Below are 12,833 nucleotides of genomic sequence, written 5' to 3' on the forward strand. Positions count from 1 at the left end.
GTTCTCTTTTTGCATTGTCCGACATCCAGTGGGCTATAGGCAATAGGCGTTTTTATCAAAAAAGAGAATTGTGAGAATAGTTTATTTTGCTATTATGAAAACACTTAAGGATTATTTTATTTACTCGTAAAATGTAGTTCATCTGGTGGTTCAGAAGAATGAAAACACATGATTAAGAGTGTAGTCATTTTTTCTTTTCAGAAACTGGGCCGCGACCCCTCCGATGAAGACTGCTTCTTTGACCTTCTCAGTAAGTTCCAGAGCAGCCGCATGGACGACCAGCGCTGCCATCTTGATGAAACGCAGAACGGAGATAACACAGAAGGTGCTGCCAACACATCCCTAAATGAGATGATAGGTCAGTAAATTTTTTTTTCTTCATATTTTGAGTTTTAGGACCAATGTGCACCTGGGGGGGAAAAGCTAATCAACTTAAAACGTCACATTAGGAAGTAATTTCTCTGTTTTGTGTAATCTTTTATAGATCCTGCAATTACCACATCCCCCCAGACTGAGGAGCTGTTTGACTTGATTGCTAGCTCTCAGAGTCGCCGCCTTGATGATCAGCGTGTTAGTGTTGGAAACCTCCCGGGCCTTAGGATTACTCAGAACAACCTGGGACATCTGGTTGGTGAGGGAGATCATCAAGAACCCAGCGACGATTTCTTCAACATGCTTATTAAGTGCCAGGTCAGAACCCCATTCTTATACAAATGCTAAAGTTAAATTGTCATAGAATGCTGAAACACATTAAAGACATCAGGGTTCCTGTGCAATCATAAAACTGCTAAACTGGAATGTCTAATTTTCCAAATCTGGATAAGTTGGAAAAATAACAAAATTATTATTATTTTTTATTTACTGCCAATTTACAACAAATGTCATCCTTGGGCACTAAATAAGAAAAACTGGTCCAACTCACTTGCAGTTGAATGAAGTGAATTCAGTATAATCCAGGCATGAAGGCAGATTAGGTGAAATGAGATGCAGTTCTGCCTGATCCTACATATAACACTAGACGTTGTATCTCAGTTTCTAGCATCAAATGTTATTTATGTCAGAAACCTCAGCCTTTGACTCATTGACTTTGATGGAATCCATCATCCTGAGCAAGCATGTGGTGACAGTAGCAAGAATGAGTCGTACATATTTTGAATCCAAAGAAAGGAATTGCAAGATTAAGTTTTTCTGCAGCCAAACATTTTCCAAGTATTATGAACTTTCATTATAGGTGCTAATGTCACAGCTTGCTTGTCTCATGGCAGCAGAGGTTCATACCAGATACTGTAAATGCTAAAGGTCAGAGTAATGGAAGAAAAGACGAAAATGGACATATACCGAAAGATATTGTCATCGAGTTATTTTCCGATATCATTGCCATCATGAGATTTTTTTTTAAGATCATGCCGCTCTATTGCAAAGCATCCAGGTAATTTTATTCATTTATTCTCGTTTTCATTTTTCTGGCCCTAGTCCTCTAGGATCGATGATCAACGGTGCTCCCCACCAGAAGCAGGCCCTCATGCCCCCACAGTGCCTGATGAAGACTTCTTCAGCTTAATCCAGAGGGTACAGGCAAAGCGTATGGATGAGCAGCGCGTCCACCTACCCTCAGATGACCAGGACAGTTCTCACTCCCCTGACCAGGAGCCACCTGGTGACTTTCCAAGCTAGGACTTGGTGAATAATGCTGCGCAGCTTGTCATGTCATTTAAAATAGAAAACAGAGGCGAAGGCAGGATGAGCAGGCAGTAAGAAAAAGAAAAAAGAAGAGAAAAACAGGTACCGATGGGTGAGCTAACCAGTTAATTAATGAAGAGAGAAATTTCATGTGCAATAGGTGGTGCCCTGTTAAATGTTACTTGATGTATTATGTATAACGTGTGTAAATACGATGTTAAACAAAATGGGAGGCTCGAGGAGTCTTCAAGAGGTTTGGGGTGGCTTAACAAGGATAGGAAAAGTGTAAATACTCAGTCTAATGCCTTAATTAGAGGATTTTTCAGACCTGAGATTGTATTCCCCAGTGTCAAATGCATTTTTGAATGCACAGGTTGGGCATACAGTATGATGTGGAGATTAAAACTTATAAATCGGTATAGTTACAACGGGAGGCGTGCACTGACGTTTGTTAACATGAACTATAATGTTTAGAAATTGAATTCCCTTGTGGTCTGATTAATGCTGCTTAGTTTTATCTTTGATCTGTTGGTGGTTTCTACCACTTATAGTGTTATCTGTGCAGTAACAGTATTAGTGTTGGCCTTTGACAAACTCATTTGGTCATCTTGAGTTATTTTACTAATTATTTTGATAAAACTTTTTTTTGTCAACTAACAAAATGAGAAAATTGTCATTGTTTTCAATTAAAATTCTATTTCAAAATTTTCTAGACCAAGGTTAAAGGGCAAATTACATACAAGGCTTCTTTATGGGTACAGACCAGAATTACTTGCTAATTTAACCTTAAATTTTTGAATTTTGATTTTTTTTTTTTAGGTGATTCTTTCAGTTGCCTTTGATCCTTTAGAAGATCTGGCGGCCAATTACATTTCGCAGCTTTTATTTTTTGGTTAAAAGCAAAGAGATGTCATGTTTCTGGTACATATGCGTAGCACACTGCCTCAATGTGGTGAAAACTTATTGCGTTTGTGAATTGAACGGTGTGGTCTTTAATATGAGTGACATTGTGATTCAGCATCACAGTTCTGCATGATTACTTTGGTTGTGCTAATTGTTGCCATTATTATAAATGCTTTAGAATAATCCATTGCATATAAGTGCATTTTTCAGTTTGTTGGTTATAAAGTACGAAAGTTGTATACCAGCCATGGGCTGGTGTAAGAATCTCAGGGTATAACCTTGAAGAAACACCATGGGTTTGCGATATTACGAAATTTAAACTTGATCTCATTACAATTACTTAAAACAGATTATTTTGCAGCATTTTTTGATTACTTGTTGCATTTCTAACACTGTTATTGTTACCACCTTGGTATCAAAGATGCAAAATACCTGCTAAATTTTGAAGTATTTCAAAAAGGAAAAAAAAAAGAATTAGTTGTGCAGAATATTAGTCTATTAATCCTCTAGTTTCTGCCTGTTTTTTTTTTTTTCCACGTAGAACTGGTAAATTGTCTAATGTGTAATTGATAAAGAACCGAGCCGACTTCCAGCCAGCCACCTGTATGCAGCAACAGGTGAGAGAGAGCCGACTTTGTGTTACTGCTTCCTCAATTCGCTCCCTGAACAAACTGGTTACTTCTTGCAGCATCTTTTTAAGACTGACTTTAAACCACAGGAATTTTAAGGTGGAATTCCTTGCAGTTTTCAAAGCATTTTTTTATTCTTTAAATGGTGGTATACTTCAACAGTTCTAACGAGCCACTGCCTGGTACAGGCTACACATAAAAAGCTTAAATTTGCAAGGACTCTGAAATTAAGACCTGCTACAAAGTACCGTATTTGTCGGACTATAAGCCGCTACGTTTTCCCCACACTTTGAACCATGCGCCTTATAGCCCGGTGCGGCTTTTCTGTAGATTTTTCTTCAACCACCAGGGGGCTCTTTAGCAGGTAGTGAATCATTGGAAGTCAAAATTAGAAATCAAAGAATAAGGTGCTAATTTTCATTTAGAACAAGCACATGCTAGCAGCAGGCATGATGGAGAAATGTTTTCAAACTCCTACCCCCTCATCATGGAAACAACACGAAGAAGTTTATATGATGCAGCTTTTAAGTTGAAGGTTATCGATCTGGCAGTACAGATTGATAGCCGCTGCGTAAGCTCGGCGTGAACGAATCCATGGTTCGGCGTTGGAGACGCAGGGCTCTGTCCTTCATAGCAGATTTATTTTCTTGTGGAAAACCGAGAGCGGCAGAGATACCAGCGGCTTATAGCCCGATGCGGTATGTTTCTATTTAAAAAACAAAAACAAAAAAAACCTTTTGTTGGTGCGCTCTACGGTATCTGATTCAATGGTACTGGGATTATATGTCCTTTGACTTTTCTTTTTTTTTAGAACTATTGCATACCTCATATTTGAACCTCAAAGTTCATACCATGTAATTTAATAGAAATTGTGAATCACATTGGAATACTTGGTCCATTTCTCTTTGATATTAAACATATTGGGAGCTGCAGTTAAACTATTCCTTTTTTCCCCTTTTTTTGTAAATGAAAATTTTTAGGAAATATATCTGGAATGCTTTTAATTTGCCATAATTTGTACATAGAAATATATTTTTTATTCATGTTCCTTTTAAGGACATGAATATGTCACCTCATGCTTTTAATAAAATGTTTCGAATGTTTATTTGAATTGCGTTACTTCCTCCTTTCAGCAACAAGTGCTCCACATGTGATTATGTCAACATGTTCAACAAGCTGAAAAGTTATGCCTTTTACCTACCACTTACTGAATGAGTTTGTGACGCTGGAGCTGTAGAAAAGTACAGGCCAAGCCAGTTTCTTAGCTTCAGCCATCATTGCATAACCACAACTGAATTGGACTGAAACATATTTTTCAGTAGTTTTTTTAAGCAATTGCTTAAAGATGATAAGTCTAGGAACTATAACACAATTTTTTTATGTTATATTTCAGTTAGAATATGTGTCACTTAACTTGGTAGGTTGTAATTCCTCTTTTTAAAGTTTACTTCCTCCTTGCATAATTTCTTTACCAGACATGTCAGAACACATTTTGAATGGTTCAATTTTGCAAAGCCATTTAAACCTTATAATTGGTTACACTTCTGTACAGCTGTTAAACTTTCTGCCTCCGTTTTCCCCTCAAGTTACTCTCCCTTTAGTTTCACCCCTGCTTTCTTCATTTCACCAGACATTCCCTTCCTTCCTCCCTCCCTCTCCTCATCTATTCTTCCTCCCTCTTACCCAGAATGCATTGCAGGCTGAGCAGGCTCAGCTGCGCTATAAAAAGGCATCGGATGGGGGAGGGAGGGCTGCCGTGCAGCAGGAATTGTGCAGACGTACGCACACGGGAATCCAGGGAAAGGCAGCCCCCTTTGCAGAGGGATCTAAAGCCACAGCGCGGAAGAGAGGTCAGTACAGAGGACGAAAGGCTTGGTAAAGGAAGATCGGTCAGGAATGTCTGTGTGACAACAGTTATTCTTTTGTGAGACGTTGTGCCAAATGGAGATGACGGAGATCGAAGGCAGGCAGAGTGGGCAGAGCCGTTTATGGGGATGGAAAATGAGAATAACTGAGGCTGAGTGTGTAGTTGTCATCTGCCATTTGAGGTCTACAGACATTTTGTAAATCATTTCAAATTGGCATTTTTAGAGAATCGGATGTTTCTTTAGTGCAAAGGCATGAATGTCTGGTCGTTCTTGACCAGATGTACATATCTTAAGGGTCCCTTAGGGATGAAATGGGGTAGGGACATTTACATAATTACCTTCTGTGTAAATACACATCAGAAACACATTCTGCCCCCCTTTTTTTATCAATGCATAAACCATATTTTCAACTGCAACCAATAAAGGTCATTGCCATGCAACTCTCTGCAGCCATTTAATTCCACATCCATCCCACTAAGCCCCCATAAAGGTCATTAACGACTGATTAGTGCAAGAGTGTTATTGATTCTGCTGCACATTCGAGCTACCACTTTGCGACCAGGTCACAAACAAGATTTCTCTCACTCCATCCATTCACAAACATCATGGAATGCCTCAAAGTGCACTGACGTCAAAGGGTCCTTTAAAGGGGCAGCACGGCAAATTAAACTTGGAGAAAGCTTAACCAAATTGTGCACTGGAGCGTGTGCTCTGAAAAACTGTCAACCGTGTTTTCATGTCCAGTCGCTTGCAGAGCAGTCGGCCAGGGCTGCATCTCCATGTGCTTAATGGGTGTCACTAAATCCTTTAACAGCTGCAGACATCCTGGGTCTTTTTTTAGCAGGACTGACTGCATATTAAAAAGCAGCAATAAGACGTGTGGGTGTAATGTAGAGTTTTGAAGTGTCTAAGTTTTTTTTTTTTTGTGTTTTTTTATTTTTATTTGCTACTTCTTTTATGGATAATGGACATTACAGATGCAACTCCTTCACATTTAACTTTATTTTGCTCTCAGGGTATTTAAGAATTTTCATAATGTAAACAATGGCTCGGAATGCTTCTTCCATGTACAGTGGTCCACAAATTTGTTATTTCACAAAACACCAGAGCATTGACCATGCTGGTCGAAGTTACCAAACAACCAAGGGTCCAGAAGGAAGGCAACCATAATAGGCCAGAGTGGGAATCCCAAAGAGGCGCTGTGCTGACTCCAATAACAGCCCACCAGTGACATTTACTCTGGCCACGGGGTCAGTGGGTGCCGTCATAAAGCCAGAAACCTGAGAGCACAGCACCATCACTCTTTAGGTGTATGGCAAATTAAATTAGCACATAATTAAATCATTTTTTTGGTTGTACTTTACAGTAGATTAATTGCATAGAACTTGTAATGCCATTCTAACACTAGTTCAAAACTTTAGTGTAAGCTGATCCAGTGCAGGAATGCTGACAACAGAGTACAGTAACTAATGAGTCAAATGGCAAGCATTGGTTAATCCAACCCAAAGCTACCATTTTCCTGGGAATGTATGTTGAGCAAGGATTTAAAGGTAATACGGTTGATAAGGTACAAACGGATATCCCAAAAATTAATTTAAAAAATGCTTTAATTCTCATTTTCATGCATCTTTGCAAGCTATGAAGCCATTTTGATCTTTTCTATTTTATATAACCAAACTAAAAAGTTTTAATATGTTATGTTTTTGTTAGCATTAATCCTTGGCAGAGTATTTTGTCATGGCAGTTGCTTGGGAACCAAAGAGGTTTTTCTTTTTTATTTTATTCAATGAATGTTTTACAACAGCTTCAAAAAAGAAAAAGCTTAAAACCCCATATTAGGCGAGTGTGTTTAGTTAGATTCTACTATTACCCAACATTCATCTTTTTAAAAACTGTTTCATCATTACCCTACCTCAAGCCTCAACCTTCATCTGAAGCACCTCGAATCATAATGGCCGCACTCTTTAACTGTATTCCTCCTGCCTCCTCCTTTTAGTTTTTTGTGTTTGTTAAAATAGATGAGGATCTACTTTTCAATCTATTTGGGTTGGGCACCAAAACTGACTTCTACCCACAGGCAAACTCTGTCTACAACACAGCCCTGCATGGGAGTATGTCCTATTTATCTGTGGCAATGCAGAAACCTGGAGAGAGGAGTTAAACACACCAGGCCGATTTGACTATCACATTGGCAGAAATGCGAAGAAAGAGATACCGTTTCGTTCAAATTAAAATATACTTTTAGAATTAACAATTTCATAATGCAGCAATAAAACCATAGGAAACCATTCAGAAAAAAAATCTAATGTATAACTAAACATGACTGTGTGATAACTCTAAATGTATATATCACAATGTATACATCTTAAAATGATAACGTAATTAAAATGCATCATTCATTTGTACAAAAGGGAAAATAGCTGTTTAAAATGCAAACAGTTGCAGGAACTAGAGAAGCTCTTAGGCTAGAGTCTTGGGGCAAGCTTGCACTTGAGTATGTCCGCCTACACCCAACCTACTTCCTCATTCCTTTATCTGTCAGCTGCAAAGAATATTTACTAAAACCCTTTTGTGGTTACTGTTCTCTTTAGATATGCTGAGTACATAAGTACATATTGGGTAAAACTAGCAGTCCACTGTCAGCTGAACGTTAAGGGCTGGAGGTGCTGTATAGTTTCCAAAGTGGCAGAATTAAAAATAAAACAATAAAACGGTACAGAGAGTGAAAAATATACTTTAGCTGAAATCCTATTTATTTTAATTACATAATTATACTCTATGTTAAGATACTTAGTAGATCTCTGGTTGTAAAACTAAAACTTATTTTATATGTGTATTTTTCCACAAGCCATTTAGAAATCATGATAAAGATGTAGGGAAAGGAGCTTCTGTCAGATCGGACCAAAATTCAGCTTTTTGCCCTCCATTCACAATGCTGTTTGTTTAAAAAGTAATGCTGCACATCACGATTTTCACACTATTTCCATGATGAACCATAACGGCAGCTGTATTATGCTGTGAAGATTATTTTTCTTTGGCAGGAACAGGGAGGCTGGTCTGAGTTGATTGGAAGATGGCAATAAAGACGGAGCAATTTAGGGAGAGTACATGCTGTTGACGGAGAAGAACTTAAATAGACCCTTTTGAATGAGAAATATGTTAAACCTACAGGCAGAGCTGTAGTGGAAAAGCTTAGAACCAGGCAGAAGCATGTGTTGAAATGGACATGGTTCAATTATGAATATGTGGGGATTTTAATATTGATTTTTCTAGATGGCATCGATAGAATTTTCCACTGGTTGAGCAATATTGCCAAGAGTAGTATGTGAAAATGCAAGTCTTCATATGTTTACTTACCTATAGTCAAATAAAACAACAATGAAACAAAACAGCCAAAATTTCATTGCAGTGTGTATTTTGTGTTTAAAGTTTACACAAGAGGCAAAAAAGTACAATGATGTGACACTTACTACTACTACTAGTACTACTATTAACACATTCTAAGAAGCAAAAATGCAGAACTCATGTAGAGAAAATCCTGCTTTTTCCCCATCCTGCTTTTTTTGAGTTATATTAATGTTTCATATGTCATTGCAATTTATAACGGCACTTTTTCAATTTGTCTGGTTTTCAATTTGCAGCTTACTTCTTGCGCTCAAAACCTGCCCTCTTAGGGATAACGTAAAACTTTAAACTTAAACTCAATTCTATTGTATTAATTCTGCACTCTATACATCTTCAGGAATCCAATGTGCACAATGAGTGCAAGGACAAACATAATTTCCTTAGAGAAAAAGCTAACAAATAAAAGAACAACAGAATAGTATAAAACAACTTTAGAAACAAATCGTGTTTTCAGTTCAGTCATTGCCAAAGGAATGTCAGAATCAATAAAATAGCTGTAACACCTTAAGGAAAACCTTATATGACCTTAAGTCTTCTGCAGCTACATTAGAAAGAGCAATCCTGAATTGATTTTGGAAACGATACAAAAATTATCTGAGAAAAGTTATGTCAGCCAGTTCAGACTACAAAATCTATTTGTATTTTACTCTATATTGACAGGAAGGGCTAGTAGTAATTAAAAAAAAAGAAAAAGAAGTGAAGTAGAAAGAGTTCACTTCCCTGCATGTTGTTTTCCAATTATGCAATCACTTGCAGCACGGTGACTGGTTAGGGTTCTTGGCACCTTGAAATGTATTGCATTTTCACATTTACTTAATGGTTCTTACGTATTTATTTTTTCACAGCTGAGGGAAAACACTCCAGAGACACAACGCAATGGCAGGTAATCAATGCATCACTTTCAGTGAAGTGATAAATGCTTTACTGCATATGATCAATGAGGTTATACTTCTTCATTTGTACTTCTATTAATAATCTAGTGGCGTTTAAGTAAAGCAGAGCCAGACAGCAGCTTTTCTTTTTTTTTTTTAAAGGCCTCTATTGCCCTCTTCTGGTATTTTTATAGGTTGCAAGAAAAATCCTACCTGTCCCATGTATTTGTGGTATTTAGTTTACATAGAAATAAATCATTATTTGAGTAGAAATTATGTATTTAATTTCAATAAACATGTAAATGTATTATGATTTAAAGCAATACATCTGAGTCAGGGTTTTCTCCTGCAGTGGTGAAGCTTACGACTTTTAGTTCTCTCTTAACCCCTTGGCTGCATAGCAAAATTAGGTAGCAACAGTTGCCATGTCAACGCAGTTTGAGTAATGACACAAACTCACTTCAAGGCAAGCACAGCCAAAGCAGCTTGTTGCACAAGAAGACTCTTTGTTCTGCAGCATTAAAAATGAAAAAAGCATCCACCTCACAAGAGGGTTTGTTACCTAAATCTCTCTTTGTGGATTTAAAATTAGATTTGTAGAAAAGCCACCGGTGTTGTTGTACATGTTCATAACTTCTCTTTGGAATGCTTATTGCAGACAAAATCAAGGATGCCAAAATCATCTTTGTAGTGGGTGAGTACTCTGAACACTTCACTTGCCAGATGTTCAACTACTTTTTTTTTTTTTTTTTTGTATGCCACCACATTGGGTTTTGTGTTGATGTCCTTAGGTGGACCTGGCTCTGGAAAGGGCACCCAGTGTGAAAAGATAGTTGCAAAGTATGGCTACACCCACTTGTCTTCTGGAGATCTGCTACGTGCTGAGGTGGCCTCCGGCTCTGAAAGGGGCAAGCAACTCCAGGCCATCATGCAGAAAGGGGAGCTTGTTCCTTTGGTAAGGACGTGACCAGGAGTTTAAAGTAGTGCCGTGAGCATTTTCTGTTAGAACCGCTACGTCGTAAAGTTTCATCACCTTTTCCTGTCTGCTTTCTAGGACACAGTCTTGGACATGATTAAGGATGCCATGATCGCCAAGGCTGACGTCTCAAAGGGGTTTCTCATCGACGGCTATCCACGTGAGGTCAAACAGGGAGAGGAGTTTGAGAAGAAGGTGAAAACATACACAGGGATTTCTTATTTATTGCCGCAGCCTTAAATCTATAGAAGTTTTGATTTCGACCTCAGATCGGCAAACCCTGCCTGCTGCTGTACGTCGACGCGAAAGCAGAAACCATGGTCAAGAGACTATTGAAGCGTGGCGAGACCAGCGGCCGCTCTGATGACAATGAAGAGACCATTAAGAAACGCCTGGACTTGTATTACAAGGCAACCGAGCCGGTCATCGCTTTCTATGAGGGCCGTGGCATTGTGAAGAAGGTGTGAACGACAAACGCGTTGTTGACTAAAAACGCATAGAATGTATTTGAGACAGAAGTCTCATGATGATGTTTTCTATTTATCTTGCAGGTGGATTCTGAGCTGGCAGTGGATGACGTTTTTGGCCAGGTTTCCAAGGCTATAGATGCACTGTAGTAAAATAACATAACTGGATGAGCTGTGTCTGGATGTTGTTTTCTTACGAGTATATGTGTGGGTTTTATAAGGACTAAACCTGACTGGAAGATAGGCTACCAATCGTAGGACCTCCACACCCCACCAGTGTTTGAATCAAATCAAATGTAAACGGCTTATTGTCATTTCGATATAATATATAATGTGCTCACAACAGTTCAGTGTGCAAAAGCCTTGAATACCAAGCTAAAACAAATGCAGCTAAAAACGCAAAACATCTATTGCATATAATATAACCGCCTTATTGCTATTACTATTATAATACCAACAGTAGTTCAGCGTTTTAACAGCTTGAGCCAAAAACTATGTGCCGATCTGGTAATTTTGCTTTTATTGTTGTTGTCACTGTTTGCCTGATGACTGCAGTTTAATAAGCTCTCAGAGAGATTTTCAGGATTCCTGGCAGTGGTCCGCACCCTGTCACTGCACTGCAGCGACTGCTAAACAGGCCCTGGACTGGGACATTCCAACAACCATTTCAGCTCGTCTCACTGTCCTCTTCAGGGCCCTTTGTGTGCCATATTGCAGCTCGAGTATCACACTGAGGTACTGTTTATGCAATGATATATTTAAAAAAGAAAAAATAAAGATCATGGGTGTCTACCATTTAAAAGACACCTTGCGTAATATTTTCATATTTTTCAAAGGTGCTCTGCTGTATTCCTAACTTGAGGGTAGAACATTTTGTTTTTGTACTTGACTACAGCTGGCCATTGAGCTTTGATGTTTAAATTGCTTATCATTTTCTTGTATTGTCCATTTTAGCAAACAGAGCATGTTGTGCCAATGAATTACATTGACATCGGCGGGTAATGTGGTTACGAAGAATTACAAGACAAAATCTTATTTTTATACAAACATGCAGTAGATCTATTCAACACATTTGCTATAAAAGAAGTTCAAAGCGCATAAAAAACTGCCATATCACTGCTACAATATGTCTTCTTGGGCCATTTAACGGGGACAGAATGATTAAAATAAGATTATTGTTCACATAGGCAGAACTTTTCAATTCCTTTTTTTAGCCCATCATAAGCTCTGCAGATATTTCGCGCCACTTTCATTGTGACAGTATGTACACATGTGAAAGAGATCTCTATAAAGTTGTAAAAAAAAATACAGATGTTCAATATTGTATAAAACAATGTAGTTTGATGTTAATTTTGCAGTGGTGTATGTACTGAGCTGCATTCCTAGATTCCACTTTGTAGAATTTTAAACGCCACCATACTGAGATTGTTGGTAATTCTGGACAAACGCCATAAAAGGAGTCCAACACAGGAAATGCTTTCTAATAATAAACCACAACGAGGACGCTGGAGAATGCAGACACAACAGGATACAGGACACCCTGCAGCAGCCGCGGTCCAGCAGTGTTATTCCAATAACTCCTTTGAGGCCCAAATGACCAGCTGCTCTTCCTCTGCCTCTCACCTCCCTCATCTTTCTCTCACACAAACACACGTATTTCCAGTCGGGGTTGAGCCAACGTTACTGCAGGTATCCGGACTTTTCTCCAAGGACGGCTCTGATCACGACTGTGCTCTGTAGGGATGAGGAAAGGGAAAATGGCCTCTGAAGGTGGACAGGATGTGTCCGTAGGAAAGTCAATCAGAAGAAGGCGTCTGAAACGCTTTCATAAAGTCACTGAGGATGCTGCTTGAATGCCAAGAATTTTGTTCTTGCTTCATAAAGGTAGAAAACAAAGAAGACATGTTGAGCTTGCAGTGGAATTTGCCACGTACAAATGTGGAAAACCTTTGGTGTCTAGATTGACCGACAGCTTATTAATCTCAAACAAATTTGAGACAATATCAGTCATACATTCGAAAACATCTGTAAGC

The 12,833-nt window shown here is 38.6% G+C and overlaps 2 protein-coding genes across 3 annotated transcripts in view; both read left to right on the forward strand.

Annotated features, from left to right (window-relative positions):
* Positions 1–9,368, forward strand: part of gpsm1b (G protein signaling modulator 1b) — a 31,836-nt gene extending 22,468 nt beyond the window's left edge. For both annotated transcript variants that reach the window (XM_008424393.3, XM_008424392.3), the window contains exons 12-15: positions 202–358; positions 485–690; positions 1,474–5,062; positions 9,331–9,368. In XM_008424393.3, coding sequence (XP_008422615.1) covers positions 202–358; positions 485–690; positions 1,474–1,674 — 564 coding nt within the window. In that variant the 3' untranslated portion in view covers positions 1,675–5,062; positions 9,331–9,368. The remainder of the gene's footprint in view (positions 1–201; positions 359–484; positions 691–1,473; positions 5,063–9,330) is intronic.
* ak1 (adenylate kinase 1) lies at positions 4,961–10,968 on the forward strand. The gene is made up of 7 exons (XM_008424391.3): positions 4,961–5,062; positions 9,331–9,368; positions 10,016–10,051; positions 10,149–10,312; positions 10,412–10,528; positions 10,603–10,794; positions 10,885–10,968. Exons 2-7 carry the CDS (start codon positions 9,362–9,364, stop codon positions 10,948–10,950), a joined length of 582 nt encoding a protein of 193 aa, XP_008422613.1. The 5' UTR covers positions 4,961–5,062; positions 9,331–9,361; the 3' UTR covers positions 10,951–10,968.
* Positions 10,969–12,833: the final 1,865 nt, after the last annotated feature.

The sequence above is a fragment of the Poecilia reticulata genome, chromosome 12, assembly GCF_904066995.2.
Source record: "Poecilia reticulata chromosome 12, P_reticulata-male-v2, whole genome shotgun sequence".
Taxonomy (NCBI): domain Eukaryota; kingdom Metazoa; phylum Chordata; class Actinopteri; order Cyprinodontiformes; family Poeciliidae; genus Poecilia; species Poecilia reticulata.

What these genes read in the sequence shown, in the direction of transcription:
- ak1 (XM_008424391.3), top strand. An exon ending in GAGAGGAGTTTGAGAAGAAG is followed by an intron (nt 10,529 to 10,602) that starts GTGAAAACATAC and finishes TTTCGACCTCAG; the next exon opens with ATCGGCAAACCCTGCCTGCT. An exon ending in GCCGTGGCATTGTGAAGAAG is followed by an intron (nt 10,795 to 10,884) that starts GTGTGAACGACA and finishes TTTATCTTGCAG; the next exon opens with GTGGATTCTGAGCTGGCAGT.